Consider the following 24,550-nt stretch of genomic DNA (forward strand, 5'->3'; position numbering starts at 1 on the left):
TTTAACAGAGGAGTGTTACAGCAATTGTTAAAAAATGTTTGGGGTATCATTCTGAATCAAAACACTGGACAAAATTTGTCTCTAAAATGTAGTTAAGATAATGTATATCAATATACAAGTAGTATATTTATACATTACTTTTAAAATGAGTGTATTTTTAAATGCGTGTTAACTATACATGAATGATAGATCATATGAAATCTTAAGGAAAGTGAGCAAATTCAGAGTGATACCAGGAGTTAAATAAAAAGCAGTGATTTAGATGGTTCTCTTAAGACCTTAGCACAGTGGGCTGAGAGAAGATAAGACATTTATAAGGTTTTATTTGAGGTTCAGAATCTTAAACCTGGACAATAAGTAAGGAAAGGAGCTAAATGGCAAAAAAAAAAAGCTAAAAATAAGAATGGATCTGAATAACTTACAGATTAATTTTTTTAAAGGTTATCAAGAATTGGCAACAGTCTCAAACTCTCACAGTCCCCCTGTTTGTTCTGAATTTGCTTAAGCTGTTGAGGCACATGTTAAACTACTAAATATATTTAGGGTGAAAAGAGCAAACTGAATGAAAGCATAAGAAAGAAGCCTTAGAGGATTCTCCATTAGCACTGGACAGATCTCAGAACCTTTAAAGAGGAAAAGTCCAAAAGTACAGTTTCCATCTCCAGAATTTTAATTCCCTACCAAAATATTAAATTCAACACTATTCTTGAAGGTAATAGAAAACAGTGGGAAAGGCTGTTGTTACTATTTAAAACAATGTTGAAACTAGAATTAATACCATCTTAGAAGTTAGTTAGATAAGAGAAACATTAAAAACATAACACAGACAACAAGAGATAGATGCCACTGTTACAAACAAGTTCTTTAGTGGTTTTGAAGACAGTGTTTTGGTGAGAACCAAAGGTACCAACGTTTTCATTCTGAAGCAAGACTCACATTTTTAGTTTCTCTTCTGCTGTCCTGAATTAACTGTTAAAAGATACGTTAAAACATGCAGTTTAACAAGCAAAATTTAAATACCAATGGCTTGAAAATTTCCTCTTTAAATTCTTTTTCTGTGTGCATTGTCTATATTGCAAGCAAAAGCATGTCAACAATAATTTATGAAGTATACATTGTTAAATGATTTTAAATTTCTGTTAGACTAAAATTTGACCTTAGCACAATATCCCATATTAATATTCTGCTGTTCCGTGTCTTGTTTCCAGATGATTATGTTGCACCAAACTAGGCATGCAGGCTTAGATTAAGAATCAGAACAGACCTTGCCATCAGCCTCAGCAGAAGCAGCAGGGGAGGGCTCCTGGGAGGCAGGTGCCAAAGCACTTGGAACTTTAGAAGACTAAAGGCAAAAAATGCAGGGAAAAAAATCAAGGATGCCAAAAATGCATTCAGAAACATTCTGTAAATATGAATTTTCCCCTCTGTATAATAACATGAAAAACTAAAGTAATGGGACATTAATGTTTATTTTGCCTTATTTCCTGTACTATTGTCACCTTTGTTTAAGGCTTTCTTCAGATGAATTCCTAAGAAAAATCCAAATCCAAAAACTTCATTTTGATTTTTGGAAGTTGATAAAATCTTTTCTGGTAAAGAATTCAAGGTAACAGATTTTTACACAAAAATTTTAATATCTGCAACTATTACAGGTAACTAAAACCTGGTATGTACATAATGTCATCTTCCCTCTCCAAAAAAACCTTGTTATAATAAAGTCATTAGTCATTTCAACTAATTTTACAAAGTTGATAAAGTCATTGAATTTCTGTTAAATCCTTGATACTTAAAATCCACCTTTAAGCATTTATTCCTATGTATTCAAAATATTTTATCTTTAAATTACTCAAAGCCTATTTTTAAACTTGCGTACCTTTACTCAAACAATGAAATAGTGCCAATGGAATATTAAAGTAAGAAGAAAAAATTACTCCTAGAACTGAGTAATATTCTGAGGCTTACCAGTCCATCTTTGCATATTGGGAATATGCTTTAAAAACATTTTTTACCTTGTCTCGTGATACAGCTGAAGGTAATTCTCTTGCAAGCCTGTTTCTCCTTTGTTCCTATAAATCACAACCAAGCAGAAGATTCATGATTATCAGAACACAGAGATGTAAGCCTACTTTAAAAAAATGTTCAGCTTAATTGAAAAGTGTGAATAACTTACAGTATATCCTCTCACTGTTCGGACTCATGCCATAATTATATTTTAAAACAAACAAATCATTTAACCCAATGCTTCTCAATCTTTTTTTCTGCCCCAACACACCTGAGGGATATAATACAACGTCAGTAACACTGGCTTCCTGTACCGGGGTTCTCAAGCGGACCAACATCATCTCTGCCTTTCCCACCAAGTTAAGAATCACTGATTTAAACTGTTCCCATATCAAAGTGTACATAAGCCTTCAGCATACCATATAGAATTTGAAGTACACAGATCACAGAAAAATTAAGCAAAACCTTTAAAAATCATTCTAACCTGCACACATTTGTGTTAAATTCACACACAAAACCATAAGAAATATCTATAAGAGTGTTCTGTTTTCTTTATCCTTAACTATCTCCAGGAAATAAATGTAATGTTGAAAACTGACAGTCCTTTCTGTAACCTGGCTAATTTTACAGACTGATCACCTGCCCACTCTTCTAATCTGCTAATATTAGCAATGTAATTCTGATACTGAGCTAAAGCAACTGTAAATTCAAATTAATAGGTACTGAACACCTACTGTATGTCAAGCACCATGATAGGTGCAAGACTATGAAAATATAGAAAGATGTAGGTATTAATAGTGGCTCTCTCAAGAGCCAATAGTGGCTCTTCAGGCAGCATCAAATACAGTAGGAAAGTAGGTACATTAAATGAAGTCAAAATGCTCCTGAGCAGAAAGCATTTCATGAACACTCAAACTTGCAAAAAGGTGTAAAATTAACAAAGCTTCACAATGATGTTTCTGGGTAAGAAAATTTTTTAACAGAAATTTTACCCACTTTTCATTTATCCAGTGATAAAAAAATATAGATAATAAAAATATATGGATTTTAACAATCTTCAGAATAAAAAGTTAGCATTTAAATATACATTTTGAAGAAGGACACAAAGGAATCTAGAGACTAGAAATCCTCACCCTAGTCTGTTACCAACCATTTATGACCTTAGCTGGCCCTGAAGACCTGGCTTACTTGCTTTGTTAACTGTATGGGTTACCAACTCTTAACCCCCGGTTTCCTAGTCTATTAACATTACCCTCATAGGGTTGCTATAAAGATTAAATGAGAATATCCACATAAAGTTCTTTGACACATAGTCTTAAAACCAGAGACATTCATTTGTACGAAAAATACTGATCTGAAATCATATCATAAATGACCTTGTCAGTATTAGAAAAACTGTTCCAGACACAAATTTTCCATGAAGGCTTCAATGTTACAAGAACTAACTCCTATCTTAAGATAGTGTCTGCATGCTAATTTTTAACATAATAACTATTATCTAGTCCACTTTCTGAGTGTTTTAAAGTGCCTTACTTATATGCATTTTGGAATTTTTTCTTTCTTCTTTTTTCTGGCCGTGCCACACAGCTTGCAAGATCTTAGTTCCCCAGCCAGAGACTGAACCTGGGCCATGGCAATTCCCTGGAATTTTTTCTGACAGTAGGAGTCACCTCAACTATGTAGCTAAAAAACAGTTCCCTGTACCTGTTACAGAGCAGATGCCCAGCAAAATAAGCACTAAAGTAACAGCTGTTATCATCTGTGGATCTCAGGTTCCTCATCTGTTTAACCAAAGGGTCCCTTCCAGTTTAAACCCAGGGTCCCTTCCAGTTCCCAAATTCCACGTTTACAATATTCTCCCCACCCATATGCATAAGAGGAAATTTGATACAGAAGGGACTCAGGTCTTACTGGACTATGGAATTGCAGAAAATTTTACTGTTTTGGATAAAAGTGGCAGAGAAAAAACTGCATCCAGATAAATCACTCTATCCACCAGCCTTCGCTCCAGCTGAGCTATTATGCAACCTACAACGTTAGCCTCAAATGGAAAAAAAAAAAAGGATCCATGAAATGCAGGAACCACAGTAATGGTGAAACAGTACTGTCTTTCCAAATTTACTATAATTTAGGTAATTCTTGGAATGTTTCCTTCACAGCTTTCAGAGTCAAATGAAAACAATTTTAAACATCCACTTTGGGCTTCCCTGGTGGCGCAGTGGTTGAGAGTCCGCCTGCCGATGCAGGGGACACGGGTTCATGCCCCGGTCTGGGAAGATCCCACATGCCGCGGAGCGGCTGGGCCCGTGAGCCATGGCCGCTGAGCCTGCGCGTCCGGAGCCTGTGCTCCGCAACCGGAGAAGCCACAGCGGTGAGAGGCCCACGTACCGCAGAAAAACAACAGCAACAACAAAAAAAACATCCACTTTGTTTTACATACTTCAGTCTAATAAACTGCAACAATAGTTACTGAAATGGAGCCAGGCAGTCCTTCAACACTAAAACAATGAGTCCCAGATCATTTCCGAGTTACAGTTTCACAAGCAGAAAATGAGAACAATGCCTCCAGGTGGTTTTGAGAATTAAATTTAAGAAAACAATGTAATGCCCTCACATACTTCTTAGCATATAACAGACAATAATATGGTGCATATATGTCTTATAGTTAGTTATTCCTTGCCCAGTAAATTTGATATAACTGAGCTAAAACAGATTTTCTCTCAAAAAAAAGACAAATTCGAATTGTATTTACCTCTATATTATTGTTCATTAACCCACAAGCATCAGCAAAGTCTGGATGTTTTGTGTTGATATAAGCCAATTCAATTGCCACTAAGTTATGGACCTAGAACAAAATAAAATTAGGCTATAAACAAAATATGCCAACCTAATTTTACTTAAGGAAACATATAAACTTATTAAACAGATAATTCTAAAAGACAGTACAGGAAACTGATGCCTAAATAAATACTTGATAATTATACTCCAACTGACAGAGTTTATACCAAATAACAATTTGCTCTATCTTTTGAATTATCTATATTTTAGCATCTAAGATTGCATTTCTGACACTGAAGTAGTTAGAAGTATTTGTTAGGGAAAAAAAAGTTATCTACCTGATGCATATCTAACTTCCAAGCAACTTTGCTATTAAAACCTTAGATCATCCACTATTCCATGTCAAAAGTTCAGGTTCAACAATAAGAAAACATTTCATAATCAGATGTAAGTTAAAGATTTTAACTTTATTTGGGTAAAGGATACATTTAACGACCTGAGATAATGATTGATTAGCCTTAATTATGAAGCACCTAGTTTAAATATATGTGGTTCAATTGGGACAATTGGGACAATAATCAAAAAGGAAAGTTGAAATTAATTTCTCTAGCGTTGTAGAGAGATTAAACTGACTCCTTCATTTGCACTGTCCTTACAAATCTTAGGTATCAGAACAGCACTAAAAGATCAAGAACCAGTGAAAATTATTTATTTAAATGAAATTCCAATGATTCTGATATCAGTAGGTAGAGTCTGAGATCAGGCTAACCATGTTCTTACTCATTTCAATCTGGTGGTTATGCTTGCTAGGGAAACAACTAAGCAGCAGCACTTACATTCTATACTTCCAAGGATGGTTTTGTACTCTTTAAGTAAATGTCCATTGGGGCTCACCATCCGGAGCCAAAGACCCAAATGCACTTTTAGAGACCAGAAAGGAAAAAAAGAAACCAGCCAACAATTAGAGGCATACGGACAATTTCAAATGCTTATTCCATATTTCTGCCAATTTCAGGATTTTTATTTTTAAGGATAGCAACCATGATATTATGGTATTAGGTCATCAAACAAGGAAACTGTACAAATGGCCAAATTACCCTGATGTACATCAGAGTTAAAAAAAAAGAGCTTGCTATATGAAGGCTCAGTTTACTGAGGCTAAAGATAAAACTAACTTTCCATTAAATCAGTGCTGCTATATAATAAAGCAAAACTACTCACAATCCTCAACAATAACTCCATTTTCAGGAAAATCTGTGGCTGCAGGCTAACAATGATTAAAATATGGAGAAAAATGCATTTTATACCAGAATTACTGAAGTTTCCTTTGAAATAAGACAAACTTGCTTCTTTTTCTTTTCAATACACTGGGAATCATTATGCCTAAATTCATAAAGCTGTACAAAATAACTTATTAACAGTGATTACAATGATTTATGAAATAATAGCTCACCATTTCATTTGTAACAGGCAACCGTTTACGAAGAAGACAAGTCACTACTTCAACTATGGCATCATGAAGTTTAGGGAACCGCAACAACTCCTACATGTGGTGGAAGAAACAGTCTGTTTTGTTTAAAGGAAAATTAAATAATCTCTGAAGTACTGAATCAGATTTGGACTGAATCAGATTTGGAAGCTACATTTAACTATACTATTTCAAATCACTTTTAGATAAGGGAACTACATTTTAACTTTTAGCCCATCTTCTATATTTCCTCCTTCCCCTTGAAACCACCACCTCATGTCTTTTACTACTTAATCTGAAACCTGTTACATTTCTCAATTACCTGTGTACTGTAATTGCTACAGTGCTGAATGATCCTTTGCATTTCTTCATGAACCAGTTCCACACAACGGAGGCTGGGCTCTTCCAGACGTTTGATTTGCCGTTTGACCAGCAACTCAAATGAAACTTCAGGCACAAACAAAGCAGGACGAGGACCCTAAAAAAATAAAACTATGAGCTCTTATTATAGCCACATATAATTTTGGTTCTTCCTTAAGTTTAAAATAAATCACGTTTTTGGTATTTTTCATAAAAAAGCACTTCGTAATTTCAAGAATGAGAGCAAAATAACAAAGTGTACAATTCATTAAAAAAATAAGAGTTATATGGATTAAAAAATAATCTTTAACCTCATTTCAAAAAATTCTAAAAGTTAAGCATACTCACAGTTGCATTTCTAATGGCAGTCAAAATGTCAATAGTGTTAAGGCCACCTAGTGGGTCAACAGATTCTAAGGTTCGCCCAAAAGTCTCATGGAAAATATAACATATTCTAGCACCACCGCATCTGAAAGGCAATGAAGTATATGACTTCTAGTATTACTAAAAGGGAGGAAGCTACAAGTTAGAAGTCTCACTGTAAGCTTTAAGACTGTCTCAGATGAACAATCACACTTAGACCATTTCCATGTGTTCTCAAATCCATTATGAACCAGTTTCTCTAATTTTTTTAATGGGGAAAGGAGTCATTTCACAAAAGGCATTCACATATGCACATGCACACTGAGTAACTGTTCTTTCAGAAAACATCAGTTATCTAAGAACTACTAAACATTTTTCTCTGCCCTAGTTTTCTTCAACTAGACTATGAGCTCCTTAAAGATAAGAAACAATGTCTTATTTCTATTTATTCACAATCTGGAGATCAGCAAACTTTTTCTGTAAAAGGCCAGATAATAAATACTTTAGACTTTTCACAACTCTGTCACAACTCGCCAATTCTGCCATTGAGCACAAAAGCAACTACAGACAGTATGTAAACAAATAAGCACAGCTATGTTCCAATAAAACTTATGCCCACTAAAATTTGAATTTTATATAATTTTCGCATTACAAAATATTCTTCTTTGAATTTTTTTCAACCACTTAAAAGTGCAAAAGTCATTCTTAGTCAATGGGCTATATATAGTTTGCCTATCCCTGCTTTAAACAAATTAAATCTCTGGGCCTACATACTGGACACCTTGTGTTTCCTATCTTAATGACTAGAAACCCTGGTTATTATCTTTTATTTTTTTCATTCAAGTCTAGTTGAAAATTTACAAATACACTTATATCTCCCCAAATCATCCCATCTTCTCTGTTTTCACCATCACTATTCACTACTTTCTTACAGTGATCTAGGCAGAAGATACCAGCCTAACATTATGCTAAGTGAAATAAGCCAGACACAAACGGACAAATATTGTATGATTCTCCTTATATTAAATATCTAGAACAAGGAAATTCATAGACAGAAAGTAAGTCAGAGGTTACCATGGGCTGGGGGAAGAGGGGAACACAGAGATATTGCTTATTTGGATACAAAGTTTCTGTTGGGATAATAAAAAATTTTGTAAATAGATACTATTTGATGGTTGTACAATACTGTGAATATACTTAGTGCTACGTATTATACTTTAAAATAGTTAAAATTACCAATAACTGGTCTCTCTGCCTCCAACTTTTCCCTTCTCCAAATAGTTTCCATAATGACCAGAATATCTTTCTAAAATGGGTTACTCCTGTGACCAAAAGTGTTTTATTTTTTTATAGTAGGAAGTTCTTCAAATTCTGAAGATACTAGACTTTCCACAGTCTTGTTCTTAGACACCTTTCCTGCCTTACCTCCTGTTACATCCCATCATTGTATATGCCATTCTCCAAATTCGCCCTGCGTTAATCTTTTTTGTTCCAAAGCCTAAAATACCCTTCTACTTACTGCCTTCCCATATTCTATTCAGAACCCAACCCAAATGCATTCCTAACTATGGAGCTCTCCCAATCCTTGAAAGAAATGAAAGTGGTCTCTCTTCAATGTTCTAGTAAGGTTTGATTAGGTAATTACAAAGATATTGCTTAATTAACTACTTATAAAACTGTCCATATGTTATATGCACTTTTCTGGTTATGTATTATATTTAATAAGAAGTATTTAATTAAAAATTATACTCCTTTTGCCACCTAATCAACCCTTGTGTTACCCTGACCTACCTTACCCACTGAACTCTTTAAAGGTTTATCTTAGTAATCTTTACTTCCCTTAATATGCATACATTTAAAACCATTCAGTAATTAGTTTGTTAAATATTCTACAGTATTAACTCACATAGAAGGCTACCTGGGTCACACGAAAGTACACAGAACTTTATATACATACATACAAACACACAGACATGAAGTATGTGTATAATTGGAGAAATCTGAATAAGCTGTGTGGATTGCACCAATGTCCATTTTCTTGCTTTTTATTGTACTACAGATATGCAAGATGTCAACGCTGGGGGAGATGGGGTGAAAGGTGAATGGGACCTCCCTGTACATTTAGTTGCAACTTCCTATAAGTCTATAATTATTTTTCAAAATTAAAAGATTTTTTTAAAGGTGAGAGTTTAGAGAAATGGATATTCTTTTATATTGCTAGTAGTAAAACAATACAATCGGGGCTTCCCTGGTGGTGCAGTGGTTGAGAGTCCGCCTGCCGATGCAGGGGACACGGGTTCGTGCTCCGGTCTGGGAAGATCCCACATGCCGCGGAGCGGCTAGGCCCATGAGCCATGGCCGCTGGGCCTGCGCGTCCGAAGCCTGTGCTCCGCAACGGGAGAGGCCACAACAGAGAGAGGCCCGCGTACCGCAAAAAAACACAAAAACAAAACAAAACAACAAAAAAAATACAATCGGGCTTCCCCGCGTAGTGCAGTCGTTAAGAATCCGCCTGCCAATGCAGGGGACACGGGTTCAAGCCCCGGTCCGGGAAGATCCCACATGCTGCGGAGCAACTAAGCCCATGCACCACAACTACTGAGCCTGCACTTTAGAGCTCGTGAGCCACAACTACTGAAGCCCACGCACCTAGAGCCCGTACTCTGCAACAAGAGAAGCCATGGCAATGAGAAGCCCACACTGCAATGAAGAGAAGCCCCCGCTCGCCATAACTAGAGAAAGCCTGCACGCAGCAATGAAGACCCAACATAGCCAAAAATAAACAAATAAAATCAATAAATTTATTTTAAAAAATACAATCTACTAATAGTATAGCAATAATAAGAGACTTTGAGGATGTCATATACCCTTTCATCTAGTAATTCCACTTCTAGAAATTTAACCTAAGGGTTTACTTGGATACATGGCCCAAAGATAGTCCATCACAACATTGTTTATATTTGTGTATAACTGAAAGCAAACTATCAATAGTAGGGGACTGGTTGAACAAATAAGAGTGTATGTCTAAAAAGTAAAATACTATGTAAATCTTAAGACTGAGAGTACAAATATACAATTACTACTAGTTGTTTGTGACATGTTGATTTAAAGAAATGATTCCATAGCATCTGATTTCTAAAGATGTGTATTACAGGCAGTTATATGTTTTACAGAAGCATAGAAAAATGTCTAGATTAATGCCAAAGTAACAGGGATTATTTCTTAATGATGTAATTAAAAGCAATTTTGTCCTTATGTTTTACTCTTCTTACTTATATGCATTTTTGTATTTTTTCATGAACAATTATATTGTGTGTATTAAAGAAACAACAAACATATTTTAATTATGAAAATTTTATAAATGCTTATCAATTAAAGTCTTGTTTTAAAGAAAGCCCTGAAACTTTTACCGTGCTTTACATAATTTATAAAGCATTTTACATACATATGAGACATTATCATTTCTACAAAATGATATTCCTGTTTTACAGATAATAAATTACAATCAGATAATCTCAGAGTTAAGTCACTGTAACTAAAGATCTTTATCTTTATCTAACCTATCAATCCAGGTAACCAAATCCATAGAGAAATTTCTTACTTACAGCTCTGAAGTTTCAATATATTTCGCAGTTCCTTCAATAGTATTACAATATTCTGTGGCAAATTTGGTAATAAGCTGGAGTAAAGTAGCACTTTTATCATCCACAGGTTCACCATAGCTATTTAGAAGAGACTGATATTGAGCAGCTAGAACATTTATTCTTGTTTTCAACTCTGGCAAGCAATCTCTGATGTGATGCATCAGTAGCCTAACAAAGGTGAGAAAGGAAGAATTTTAAAGTAATTGTGTATTTTGAAGACCCAGGCAGGTCAAATTTTAAAATGCAAATAATAGGGAAACCTGTCAATTTGCCCTGGTAGGAAATAATGCAATCTTAGACTAGAAGGTAAATATGTAGCCTGAAAAAAATGACATGAAGGAAACCATCTTAGTAAATGCTTTTTAAATGTGCCTTCAACCCATCAAATTGTAGCAACTGCTAGAGTTGCTAGAGAACTGCTAGAGAATCAAATATAAATTTAAAAAAAATTTTTATATTATTGCAGTTACCTCAAAGAATGTAAGCTACTCAATCCAATTCCACCTACATTATTTTGGTTTCCGACTTATCTTTTACAATGGATACTCAGCATAGTGAAAATCAATCTTGTTAAGATACATATCCATCAGCCTTTAATTTATTTAGGGAATAAGCCAAAAGTAAAAGAAAATAGCTTTTACTTCAGTCATTTATAAATTATTTAGAAAGGCCTTCTAATCCCTCTACCATCAGTGCATACTCAGAATTCAAGGTGTATAGTTTACATTCTTTTTATGAATAGGAACAGAAGACATCCTAAATTAAGAATAGGTTATGTGAAAATTATAAATCTTAATTCAGTTCCTGAAATACAAAATGGAAATGAAGTCATCTGCCATCTAGTTCTATCATCAAAAGTAAAATGACTGTCAAGAATTTCATGATTAAGGTATTTTAAAATTCACTTGAGCATTCCTAGACTACACGATGATTTAATGCCAACCACCTCAATAAAAATAAATATCTACATTATAAGAACCTACTATACAAGAAACAAAAAGTGAAATTTTACAGACAAGGACACTATAAAAATGTAAGGAACTGATAATCAAAGGTCTCAGACACCTATTGGCAACCCAGAAACATCTCATTTTCCAAAAGGTAAAAAATGTTACCTGTTTAAAGTCCTGGCAAGATACTTTGTTCCATTTCTATTGGCCAGAGATGGGTATTTCTTTTGAAGGAAAGCATATTCATCACGTATTGAATCAGTTACACTCTTCTTATTATTAATATCTAGCTGGCTCCTAAGGTTGAAAAATAACAAAACTGTTCAACTAAAGTCAACTGTGGTACTAAGTACTCTGGATAATGAGGATGATGATAATGATGATGATGGCACGAGGCACTGTCTATAATGCCTGACATGAATTGTTAATTCTCACAATCAGTCTATGCAATAGGTATTATCCCATTTTATAGCAAAGTAACTAAGGCCCAGGGAGATTAACTAACTTACCCAAAGTCACATATTAAGTAGTTCAGCCAAGATTCAAACTGTGTGACTTTTAAGTAAGCAATGCCTGAATAATTTAGGCCTCATTATTACCATTACATTATTACCATTACCATTAACTACAGTCAAAAGCAGTACTCTTAAGTAACAGGGATAAACAGGTGAAAATATATGTGTGTCTTAATCAACTGTATATTTTATCCATGGACAGGCAACTAAATTGAGTAGCCATCTACAAATACAACAAATAGTTTTATACCACCTGCTTGCATGAAAAGAGATAATAGGAATTTTTAAAAAAAAGAGTAGGGGTGAGGGAGAAGGACATGTGATTAGAAGCAGACAACTGTAAAGACATCACTTAGTAACATTTTCATTTTAAAAGGTCTGAGACCAAAGATGTTAGGAGCCATTTAAACCCACATTATATCTAGTTTGTAGATGAACTAGGAGTAGAACCCAGATCTCATGACAATTTCAGTGCTTCCTATTTTATAAAGGCTTTGGACTAAGATCTCCATTTGAATCTGGCTCTGCTTTCACCAGCCATGTGACTTTGGTAAATGTATAACAAGTTTTCTGATTATAAAACAGACCAATATACATATCTCACAGGGACGTTGTAAGGGTTCAAAGAGATACCCTTAAACATTTTTCACAGTAGAGCATCTAAAACTTAAGTAGACACTCAACTGTAGTTAGTTTCCTTTCCACAATTTTTTATTTCACCTACTTATAATTAGGATACGTTTAATAAAATTTCTCCAAGTCACTTCCTGGCAGTTATGTAGAATCACTAATGCTAGGGGTTAAATCGATCTATTAAAATACTACCACCCTAAGAACACTTGACTGGTGTAAACTAAATAATACGTTTTTTTATCCAGTGCCCTCCTCATACATAATGTAATAGACAGGGACTTTTTAAGCCTAGCCATTAAATTTTCTTCCATTTTGTGGCACTGCTTACTTTAGAAACACTTTCTATTTAAAAATATCTACAGGAGGCTTTAGTGAATCTATTCCTTTACAGCAATGAATTCTTTAGCAATACCAAGATTATAGTAAAAGGGGAAAAAGTAGGGACACTATCACATTTCAGACTGATTCAAAAAATTCAGATTTGCTTTGAAATGAGAATGCTGCAGTTCTTATCCCATTCTTGATTGCTAACCTGTTAACTATTCCAATTATTCCCAGTTTGACTGGTATAACCCTTCCCATCAATACATCCATGGCATCAGTACCCGCATCCATGAGATCAAGTTTAGTGATTACAGCTAGGGTTCTGCGACCTGGTAAATGCAAAAAAGAAAAGAAATGACCCATTAAATTAAGCTATTAAGTATTAATAAAGGAAAATCCTAATCTATAATCCCACCTAACATTACCGTTGACATCATTTTGGTAATGTTTTTCTAAACTTTGCTTACAAATACTTTTTAAAAACTACTTTTAATCATCATGTTTAATTTAAAAATTTTTTCACATATAATTTTTTATTAGCTCTTCGGGCTAACTTTTTTATTAGCATTTAAAAAATTTGTTTAAAATTCACTCATGCCTAGTGAGTGAATTTTTTTTTTTTTTCTTCATTACAATTTATTCTTTCTTTCTGCCCACCCCTCGGCATCTCTTGCCACATAACCAGCCCACCCAACACTGTCTTGGGTTCAGGGCTGCTTCACAGAGGTACACAGTTCCACTGGTTCCAATCACAGGGCATGGGATATGATGCAGACTGTGACTAATTTTCTGTATGACTTTGTTGGCTCTGTATGGTTATATACAGGGAAGCCGAGTTTGTCCAGAGCCTGGGTGTGGACAAACAACATATGGGAGACGAGACCCTGGCCCCGGTACTCAGGCAGAGTGACCCCCAACTGCACTTCTCCTGTCTAGTCCATCAGGGACCAGGACACAGGGGAACCCTCTGGCCCCAGCAGGCAGAAGGTGGGGAAGGCCCGGATACAGTGCTCAATGAATCGCTGGCTCCTCTCATTGCCACTAAAATGCCAGAATTTATTCACCATGGCAGCGTGGACAGGATCCAGGGATGAGAGTTTAAACATCTCTTGGTTAATGGCTTTTTTTCAGTTCTATGAGTTTTGACAAATGCAATGTCACCACTACCTCAAAACAAAACAGTTCCATTGCCCTCCAACCCCCACCAAAATTTCCTTGTACTATCCCATTCCTAGTTTTGTCTCTTCCAGAATGCTATATAAATGGAATCATATATATAGCCTTTTGAGTCTGGCTTCTTTCACTTGGCATAATGCTTGTGAGAGTCATCTATTTTGTTGAACGTATCAATAGTTCATTCCTTTTTATTGCTGAGTAGTATTCCACAGTATGGACACGCTATAGTCTAGTTATTCATTCCCCATTTGAGAAACATCTGTGTTGTTCTCAGTTTTAGGAGATTAAGAATAAAGCTACTATAGATATTTGCATACAGGTTCTTTATATGAACATAGGTTTTCATTTAACATCGGTAAATAACCTAGGGGTGGAATTACAGATTTAACTGTTTAAGAAACTGAGAAACTTTTTCCCAAAGTGGCTATACCATTCCCACCAGCAATGTATGAGAGTTCCAGCTGCTCTGCATAATTTCCAATTTTACATATGGCATTTTTCAATTAGAAGCATTTTTGTATTTTGGTCCAAATCTATAAAATCATCCTTTTTAATGATTCCATATTCTATTATTATCTTATCATTCCTACTGTGGGCCATATATTGATTCTTATTTTTTATAAATAATACTGGATTGGATTATTTCCTTATACTATATTACTAGATTAAGATCACTAGATCAAAAGTACGATTATATTTATGGCTCAAGGGTCAGTTTAAAATAGAATTAATGTATATAAAATGCCTAACAGTTTACTTTATATAATAAAAGTAAAGTTTAGATAAACATTTTGATATAGTTTATCTTTTAATCTAAAATGAACATTAATTACTCATATAATAAAAGTTTCTTAAAAACTTGAAATAAAAAATTTTAAGAAATGACGCCATTTATAGGAATTTTAATTAGCAGTCTTAGCATTAACATTTCCTACCAAATTTTTATTTTATTTTTATTCAAAGTAGGAAATAAGAAACATGACACTGCCCACAGACCCTCAATACTCAGATGAAAAAAAAATGACTCCTGTATACAGCAAAGCATACATTTATTAGCAGCAATAATAACTTACAGTCTGGCATCTTATATAAGATGCACACTGCAGCATTAGTCAGGTATCATATACTGACTCACAGCATGAACTATATTTCGAAGAATCCCCTCTGCCTTGAACCTCTGCAGAATGTAGATACCATAATTACCTACTATACTATAATAGTCTACAATGATTATCTACCATGACAGTTATTCTTAGAAATCAGCCATTCAAAAACCTAAATCATTTTATTTATACAAAACAAACTTTTTGCGAAGCCATCTTCTTATTTTAAAATCATTAGGTAATCATTACAAATATGGACATCATGTGAAGTATTTTTGCCTAGCCTGTACAGCAATTTATCCATTTCCACCAAATTTCTAGTTGATAATATAAGTAAAATAGAAAAGCATTATTTTTAAAATAGCTAGAGATATTCTTTTTAAAAATAAAAACTCCTCTCGAGGGTAGATTTACCATGTTAACCAAGTATCTCATTAAAAATTAACATCTGTCCTTACCATCTGGATCTACCTCCCTTGAAATTTTAAGTGCCTCTGATGTTGCCATATCCGTATTAGCAGCAGTGACAGCGAGGATAATGGAATTTGGATTACTGATGAACCGAAGAATGAGCTCTCTGATTTGAAGTTCAATATCCTTAGGTTGATCACCTACAGGCACCTGGACCAAAAAGAGATGATCAAGGAACTAGTAATAAAAATCAACTCTGCTTTTTTTTTCCCTCCATTTAATCCAAAGAATATAGGTATTACTCCATTTACAGATAATTAAAATGAAATTATATACTACAGTATATATGAATTTGGTAATATGTAAAAGTCTCAAAATGTAATCTTGCAAATATCAAAAGTCTACCATGTTAAGGATTGGTCAATATTAATTGCCTAGAGACAAATTCATTCATTCACTCAATTAGCAAGTATTTATTGGCAACCTTTATTTCAGGCACTGTTCTGCATACCAGATTATATCACAGTAGTGAATAAGAGAAAGACCAAAATTCCTGCCTTCACTGAGCTTTAGTGATGAGAAGCAGATAATAAACTCATATATACATAGTATCTAGGTGGTGGTAGGGCTATGGAAAAAATAAAGGCGAACAGGAGGCTAAGGAATACTTAGTTATAGCTTATACTTTTAGGGACTTCCCTGGTGGTCCAGTGGCTAAGACTCTGCGCTCCCAATGCAGGAGACCCAGATTTGATCCCTGGTCAGGGAACTACATCCCACAGGCCGCAACTAGAAGATCCTGCATGCCACAACTAAGACCCGATGCAGCCAAATAAATAAATATTAAAGAAAAAAAAGCTTATACTTTTAAATCATTATTTTAAACGGGATTATGCTTTTAAATTGAGTAATCAGGGGAGACCTCACCCAGATAATGACATTTGAGAGAATGACCACAAACTGAAAGAGATAAGGGAGAGGTACAAGAAGATACCTGGGGGAAGAACATTCCAGTAAAGTGAACAAAATAGCAGAAGGCTGGAGCAGAAGGAGCTAGAAGAGTAATAGAGACAGATCAAGTAGATACTTTAGATCTCTTTAAGAACTTAAGCTTTTACTCTGAGTGAAGTGGGAAGCCACTACAAAGATTCTGAGCCAAGGAATGACACAATCTAATTTTCACTTTAATAATATCACTCTGGCTGCTTAGTTAATAAATTATGAGGAAGACCTCTTAGGAGACTATGGTGGTAATCCAGCTGAGATGATAGTGGCTAGCTCAGGATGGTAGCTATGCGTTTGTAAGACGTGACAGAGTTCCAGATATACAGGCACACCTTGTTTTATTGCACTTTGCAGATATTGCATTTTTTACAAATTGAAGGTTCGTGCCAACCCTGTGAGAAGGAAGTCTATTGGCACTAATTTTTCCAAGAGCATTTGCTCGCTCTGTGTCTCTATATCACATTTTAATAATTCTTGAAATATTTCAAACCCTCCACCAGCAGAAAGATGACATACGACTCACTGAACATTCAGATAATGGTTAGCATTTTTCAGCAATAAAGTATTTTTAATTAAGGTATGTACATCGCTTTTTTACATAGTGCTATTACACGCCTAACAGAACAAAGTACAGTTGACCCTTGAAAAACAGTGTTGGGGCACTGACCCCCTCAGGTAGTCGAAAATATGCTTTTGACTTCCCCAAAATTTAACTACAAATAGCCTCCTGTTGAGTGGAAGCCTTACCAACAACAGGCAATTAACACATATTTTATATGTTATATGTATTATATACTGTATTCTTACAATAAGTAAGCTAAAGAAAATGTTAATAAGAAAATCATAAGGAAGAGAAAATACATTTACAATACTGTATTTATCGATATTTTATGTCATCCGTTTACAAGATAAATCTGTCAGTACCAACATCAATAGTCTTATATGATAACAAAACACTGTAGATGTTATTACTGACACTAGATATCAAAAATGAAAAGATAACGTAAAAAAGAAATTCATATTTATTTACATATATAACAATTCACACATTGATAACAAAGAAGCAGCAATACGATTGCTTTATGGTAGCCTAGTGTAATCGATATGATTGCTTCACAGTAGCCTAGCCTATACACTAACGAGTGAATCGTTATAAAATTTTTATAGCATACAGTGTTAAAGTCATATTCATAATACAGTATGGAAACCACTTATCTGTGATGACAGGCTGATACACAGTTTCTCCAATTACAAAAGAAAGGCATACTGCATGGTAATATAATTCTTTGAAAGCAAAGTTATAAAACAGTAAGAAAACACATTATTAATTTTACATTAAATATCATTCACCTTATACCTATATAAAGACAGGCTATCCATTTCAATACAAGTCTTGTACATGGTGTTCTACATAATGAGTACTTAGGCAATGATGACAAAAGACACGAAAACATCTCACACAGTTCTTTTTTAATTTTTTTAAAAGGAACTAATTTTTTTTTTTAATTTATTTATTTTGGGCTGCATTGGGTCTTTGTTGCTTCACGCGGGCTTTCTCTAGTTGTGGCGAGCAGGGACTACTCTGCGTTGCCGTGCACAGGCTTCTCATTGCGGTCGCTTCTCTTGTTGCGGAGCATGGGCTCTAGGCACACAGGCTTCAGTAGTTGTGGCACGCAGGCTCAGTAGTTGTGGCTCACAGGCTCTAGAGTGCAGTCTCAGTAGTTGTGGTGCAATGGGCTTAGTTGCTCCACGGCATGTGGGATTTTCCCGGACCAGGGCTCGAACCCATGTCCCCTGCATTGGCAGGTGGATTCTTAACTACTGCGCCACCAGGGAAGCCCTCTCATACAGTTCTTGCCATACAGTTACTAGATTTCACAAGAAGACACACACATATACAACAGAACTCTATGGCATGATGATTATTTGCTATTCAATAAGTGGAAGTGGATCATCCTCATCGTTGTTCATGTGAAGTAGATGGAAGAAGAGGCGGATCTGGTCTTGCTGTGTCAGGAGTGGTAGAGGCAGAAAAAGTGGAGGAGGCAGAAGGGAAGGCAGGAGAGGCAGGCACACTCAGTGTAGCTTGACAGAAATACATCATAATTTCTGTCTGACTCTTGTTTTTTCACTCTAAAAATGTTTCTATATGGTGCCAATCCTTCTTCCACCAAGTCAAAATCAGTCTTGAATAATTGGAACTCTTTGACAGATCGTGTAATGTCAATTTGTTTTCGGGCACTGCTTCTTTTACATCTTCTTCCTCATCATCTGGCACTGTTTCAGAAGTACTCATTTCCATCAAGTCATCTTCTGTTAATTCCTCCCATGCACTGTCTACTTTAGCTCTTGAATTTCTACAAGATTCATATCTTGAAACCCTTCACCCACCCACCCACTTTTTTTTGGACATGTCCACAGTCTCTTTCATGATTTCCTTGATTGGCTCTGTCATAAATCCTGAAGTCTTACACAACATCTGGACACAGCTTTCTCCAGCAGGAATTTATTATTTCAGACTTAATGCCTTTCATGGCTTTTTCAATAACAACATCTTCAATAGTGTAATCCTCCCAGACTTTCATGATGTTCTCTCTAACAGGGTTCTCCTCCGTAGTATTGACAATCATTTCCATAGAGTTCCATGTGTAATAAGCCTTAAAGGTCCATATGACCCCCTGATTTAGAGGGCGAATAAGGGACATTGGGTTTGGAGACAAGTAGACCACTTCAACACCTGTGGCCAGGGGCACTGTCTAATACCAAAAGAACTTTAAAAGGCAGTCCCTTACTGGAAAGGTACTTCCTGCTTCAGGGACAAAGCATTGATGGAACCAGTCCAGGAAAAGGGTTCTCTTTGTCCAGGCCTTCTTTTGGGGCAACCAAAAGACTGACAGCTGACTCTTTTGCCTTCAAGGCTTGGGGGTTAGCAGCTTAATAGATAAGGGAAGTCCTGATCATGAACCCAACTGCATTTGCACAAAACGGTAGAGCTGGCCTATCCCTTCCTTCCTTACATCCTTGTGCCTGCTTCTCTTCCTTACTAATAAATGTCCTTTGTGGCATTTTTTTCCAGAATAGGGCACTTTCATCTGCATTAAAAACCTGTTCAGGCAGATATCCTTTCTCCTTAATGATTTTCTTAATAGCATCTGAGAACTTGTCTGCTGCCTCCTGTTACCTTGATATTTTTTAAGCCAAACCTCTTTCTGAAATTATCAAACTATCCTTTGTTGGCAATAAATTATACAGCTTTAGATCCTTCACCTTCCTTTTGCTTTAAGTTGTCATATGTTGACTTTGCTTTTTCTCAAATAACGTTATAGTCTATAGGTATGCCTTTCCTACAGCAATCCAGCACACACATAAAAGTTGAAATTTCAATACAAGATATAAAGGCATTGCACATAAAGTGCAAGGTTTTCATGCCTTCTGGCATAGCTGCAGCACTGCCTTCATGAATTTCCTTTTCTTTTTTTTTACAATGGTTCTTAAGTTGGATTCATTTATCTTGAAATGGTGGGCAACTGCAGACCTCAATCTACAGTGCATATCAAGCAATTCAACTTTTTCTTGTAACATCATGACTTTTCACTACTTCTTGGGAGCACTTCAAGCATCACTAGTGGCACTTCATATGGGTCTCATGGTGTTAATTCAAGGTTTACGGTATTACACTAAACATGATGAAAAATATGCAAGAACCACAGAGATCACCTTTTACCATGATTTACTGGAGAGATGAACTGCTCAAGCAGAGATGATTAGCATCACACGGCATTTTAACAGGCTATTCACAATACTTGAGCTCAGCACAACAGCAACAGAAGGTGGCTATGAAATTATTACAGTAGTACAGTATGTACTACAGTTCATCTTACGCAGTTATGATTAAATACTGCATCTTTACATTTGTTTACATTTCTTTCTGCTTCAAACGGCACCATGTACAGTCTGTGTGTGCATAGGTTTTGATAAATTTTAACTTTTTATAATAGATTTGTAAGTTAATTTTTATTAATTTTTTCAGTATTTCTAGGCTATGCAGTTGTCTGCAAGTTTTTTCAAATTGTCACAAATCTCCAGAAGAATTTTCCAATATATTTATTGAAAAAAATCCACATATAAGTGGACCCATGCAGTTCAAACCCTTGTTCAAGGGTTGACTGTATAGTGTAAACATAACTTTTATATGCACTGGATAAACAAAAAATTTGTGTGATTTGCTTTATTGCGATATTCACTTTATTGCAATATTCACTTTATTGTCGTGGTCTGGAACCAAACCTGCAATATCTCCAAGGTATGCCTGTATTTTAAAGGTAAGGAGAGCTAGAGGATTTGCTGACAGAGAAAGTAGGGTATAGGATAAGAAGTATCAAGGATGACTACAAACTTTTTGGCTAAGCAACCGGCAGAACAGAGTTGCCATTTACTAAGATGGAGGAGACTGTAGAAAGATCAAGTCAGGTTGAGGGACAGATCAGGCATTTGGTATTAGACACATCAAGTTTGAAATGCCTATTAGACATCTGAAGTGTGTATGTCAAGTAGACAGTGGATATACAAGATGAATATACAAGTCTGGAGATATTTGAGTGTTGTCAGCATACAGACACTCATATTTAAAGTCATAAGACTGGATAAAATCATCAAGAGGTTAGGTGTACCCCTTTGACAAGAGGTCCAAAAACTTAGCTTTGGGGCACTCACTGTTTAGACACTGGGAAGACAAGAAACCAGCAAAAGAGACTGAGAAGGAGTGACCAGTAAGATCAGAAATAATCCTCTACAGTGTGGTATCCTGGAAGCAGAGTAAAGAAAGTGTTTCAAGGAGAAAGAAGGGCTCAAATATGTCAAATGCTGCTAATAGATCAAGGTAGTTGCAAAAAAAAAGCTGATTAATCTATATGAGGTTAAGGAAAAACTACATTTGTTCAAGTGAAAACAAACATGACCATACCCACAATGAGTAAAAACTATTCTTTACCTTAGTCATTCCTGGCAAATCCACAAGTGTCAGATTGACAACATTGGGTGAAAAAATCTTAAGATGAATTGGTTCAGGGCTTACTCCCTAAAAATAAGTTTTAAAATATCATATTAAAATCACATTAAAACTTCAATGAATAAAAATGCTAAAGTAAACCTCATTTTAAGTATTATACATTAGATGCTTTTAAATATTAAATAAACCATGATTTCTAAAACATTTCAACAATCAAAACCCGATGAAACATATAGGAAATAAGGCAGCTAGCCATAGGTTATAATCCCATCCAACCTTATACTATTGATATACATAATTTATTTCCCCTATATTATTTCACATTCTTTTCTCTGGATTCTCAGCAGATAACGTTTCTTAAATATGTTTAATAGACTTAGTGCTGAACAAAAGAATAATGTATCACTATCCAAATTTATGAAGTTCTTGAGTTCAGGGAGTGAGACATAGGTAACAAGTTATCCAAATCAGGGAAGTATGGCGGCAGCAGCAGTAACTAAAAGGTAACCTGCCCAGAGACCAATAATAAACAAAGCTTAGTCAATCACTAAAACAGAGACAAATATCCTGAATAGGCATAAAGAAATTAACATGGCTCCAAAAATGCCTTTTTGTCAGGAAAAACCTCTCCAGCACAGCATCCGGCAGATAAAAGGACTCAATAAGTATTTTTTAATATTAATACTTAGCTAAGGCCCACTTGTGGGATTAAACGTACCCATACAAGAATGTAGGTAACAACAAAAGAGAAGGGAACAGAAAAGTAATAAGAATAAAGAAAGAAGAGAGAGAAAACAGAAGCATTTAAGGGAGTCAGTGATAGTGCCTCGTGTCAAAATTAATCGTATCTTAGACACCTAATTTACTTTAAATTCTCAGAATCTGAGAAGACAATTCAGCTGTTAACATTACTTTTCATTTTCATTGAAAAAAAACCCCTTAATTTCCCGTTTGCTTTCATAAGTAAATCTAGCCTTACTCAGGTAAGAAAAAGAGCTCTTCAAAATACATGGATCTTGTAAGTTATATATTGCTTCTTAAATTAGAATACAGTCAATCCAGCAGAAAAAGATAACACTGTAGGAAGTATTAAATTAAAAAGTTACATAATAAAGTGATATATAAATCTCAAGATCAAGAATAAACACCTAAATGAAATATCTGATAGCATATAAAAACTCTAAGAAACAAAAGGTATTAAATAAAGTTTTTATATATTTGGGAAAATACTCCATTAGTTTCAAAGACCAGAATACTCTTGATGATATATTTATCAATGGGTATAATTTCCAGCTCTAAAGAGATGCCTACCTTATTATTTCCTGAAATCCTTTCTGTTTCATTTTCAATTTCTTGTCGAATTTCATCAAAATCTGTGTAAAGCTAAAAATTATTGAAACAAAAAACACGGTATTCAAAATAAGATTAAAAGTTCTTAAGCAGGGTTTGATAAATTTCAAGGATGTCTATGGATCTGCTTCAGAGAATTAGTAAACAAACTCTAATATACACATATATTTTTTCTGAGCCAAAGAGTCATAGTTTATATCAGTTTTTCAAAGCTGCCTGAGCCCATAACAGTTAAGAGTCTCAGAGAGAACAGGGCTCAACTTAAATGTTTTCCAAATAAACTACTATGGTTAGAAATGTTAAGATTTATTTTATAAGGAACAGCTGCTTCAAGATAACAATGCTACATTGCCAATCATAAGAAACTAAATTATCAACTACTTGTACCCCAAAAAAATGTTTTCAACATGTTACTTCTTCACCATATTCTTCTACAATTACCTTATTTTTGGTGTGAAGAAATTTACCCCATTCTTCTGCTTCAACCCCTGGAAAAAGAAAAACTCCATTTATTGGAAACTATGGAAATTACTTTTTATCTTTATTTAGGAATTCAAAAAGGCAGTACAATATTATTTTTTCCTATTTTGCCATTAACTACAAGTTAACGTATATTTTAAGATCTGCTAAATTATACTCTCACATTTTAAGAATTGTACCAGGTATTTCAGAAACGACTAATTTCAGAGTTGCTCACAGGTCTTCCCACTATTTGAAATCTAGATTTCAACAAATAAAATTGTTTACCTCTCCTCATATTATAGTAAAATATGTATACTTTATTTTTAAATATCTTACACATAAAAAGCAGTTTATCTGATGAAAATACTCAAGCTAATGGCTAAAAGAAGAAAACTTATGAGTCATACTGAATAATAATGCAAAAAGCATATATAATAGATTTACATGTAACTCATAAAAATTTGCAATATGTGAATGAAACAGCTAACTTTTCATTCTGTTTTGTCGTTTTTATTTTAATTTGGTTTCTTGTTGGTAACCCATAAAGTCACAATTTGTCGTTACTTTAAAGAGCTCTCTCAGTAGTGTGAAGCTACTCCATAATTTATATGCATTTTCAACGTGATTTTTCCCCCCCAGGAACAAGATTATGTTCTCCCTTGGAATTGAAGGTAGGTAAGAAATGAAATGGCATGGGGTGTGGGGAACCTGGCATATGCCCTGTATGGAGTTGCTACTCGCCAGTAGTTTCCAATAATAGGTCTGCTCCTCTTGCACTTGCTGAAAAAAGGAAAATTTATTCACTGCAGGTACTGTTTTGAGTGATCTGAGACTTGGAGAGCAAATTTTGTTCTGATTTTCCCAGAAAAGCTAGAAATGCTTAATTGTAGAAAGGTAAACTAACTTTGCCTCCCCGAAGCACAGCTATTCTGTTTTTGCCAAATTCAGAGTTTCAAACGTCTTAATGATTAAGTTTATGAATAACACATACCAGCCACC

At 34.9% G+C, this 24,550-nt stretch overlaps 1 protein-coding gene across 7 annotated transcripts in view; it reads right to left on the reverse strand.

The window, feature by feature from the left end:
- DNM1L (dynamin 1 like) overlaps window positions 1–24,550 on the reverse strand; it is a 62,460-nt gene that overhangs the window by 4,037 nt on the left and 33,873 nt on the right. For 2 of the 7 annotated variants that reach the window (XM_060166589.1, XM_060166587.1), the window contains 14 exons: window positions 23,531–23,577; window positions 23,051–23,122; window positions 21,722–21,808; window positions 15,774–15,936; window positions 13,245–13,365; window positions 11,730–11,861; window positions 10,576–10,782; window positions 6,956–7,076; window positions 6,570–6,725; window positions 6,233–6,322; window positions 4,754–4,846; window positions 2,010–2,066; window positions 1,265–1,342; window positions 937–969 (listed from right to left, as the gene is read on the reverse strand). In XM_060166589.1, the coding sequence (XP_060022572.1) occupies window positions 937–969; window positions 1,265–1,342; window positions 2,010–2,066; window positions 4,754–4,846; window positions 6,233–6,322; window positions 6,570–6,725; window positions 6,956–7,076; window positions 10,576–10,782; window positions 11,730–11,861; window positions 13,245–13,365; window positions 15,774–15,936; window positions 21,722–21,808; window positions 23,051–23,122; window positions 23,531–23,577 (1,457 nt within the window). The remainder of the gene's footprint in view (window positions 1–936; window positions 970–1,264; window positions 1,343–2,009; window positions 2,067–4,753; window positions 4,847–6,232; window positions 6,323–6,569; window positions 6,726–6,955; window positions 7,077–10,575; window positions 10,783–11,729; window positions 11,862–13,244; window positions 13,366–15,773; window positions 15,937–21,721; window positions 21,809–23,050; window positions 23,123–23,530; window positions 23,578–24,550) is intronic. The other 5 variants (XM_060166590.1, XM_060166588.1, XM_060166592.1 and 2 more) reach the window with 3 other exon arrangements.

Source organism: Lagenorhynchus albirostris, chromosome 11 (assembly GCF_949774975.1).
Source record: "Lagenorhynchus albirostris chromosome 11, mLagAlb1.1, whole genome shotgun sequence".
Classification (NCBI taxonomy): Eukaryota; Metazoa; Chordata; class Mammalia; order Artiodactyla; family Delphinidae; genus Lagenorhynchus; species Lagenorhynchus albirostris.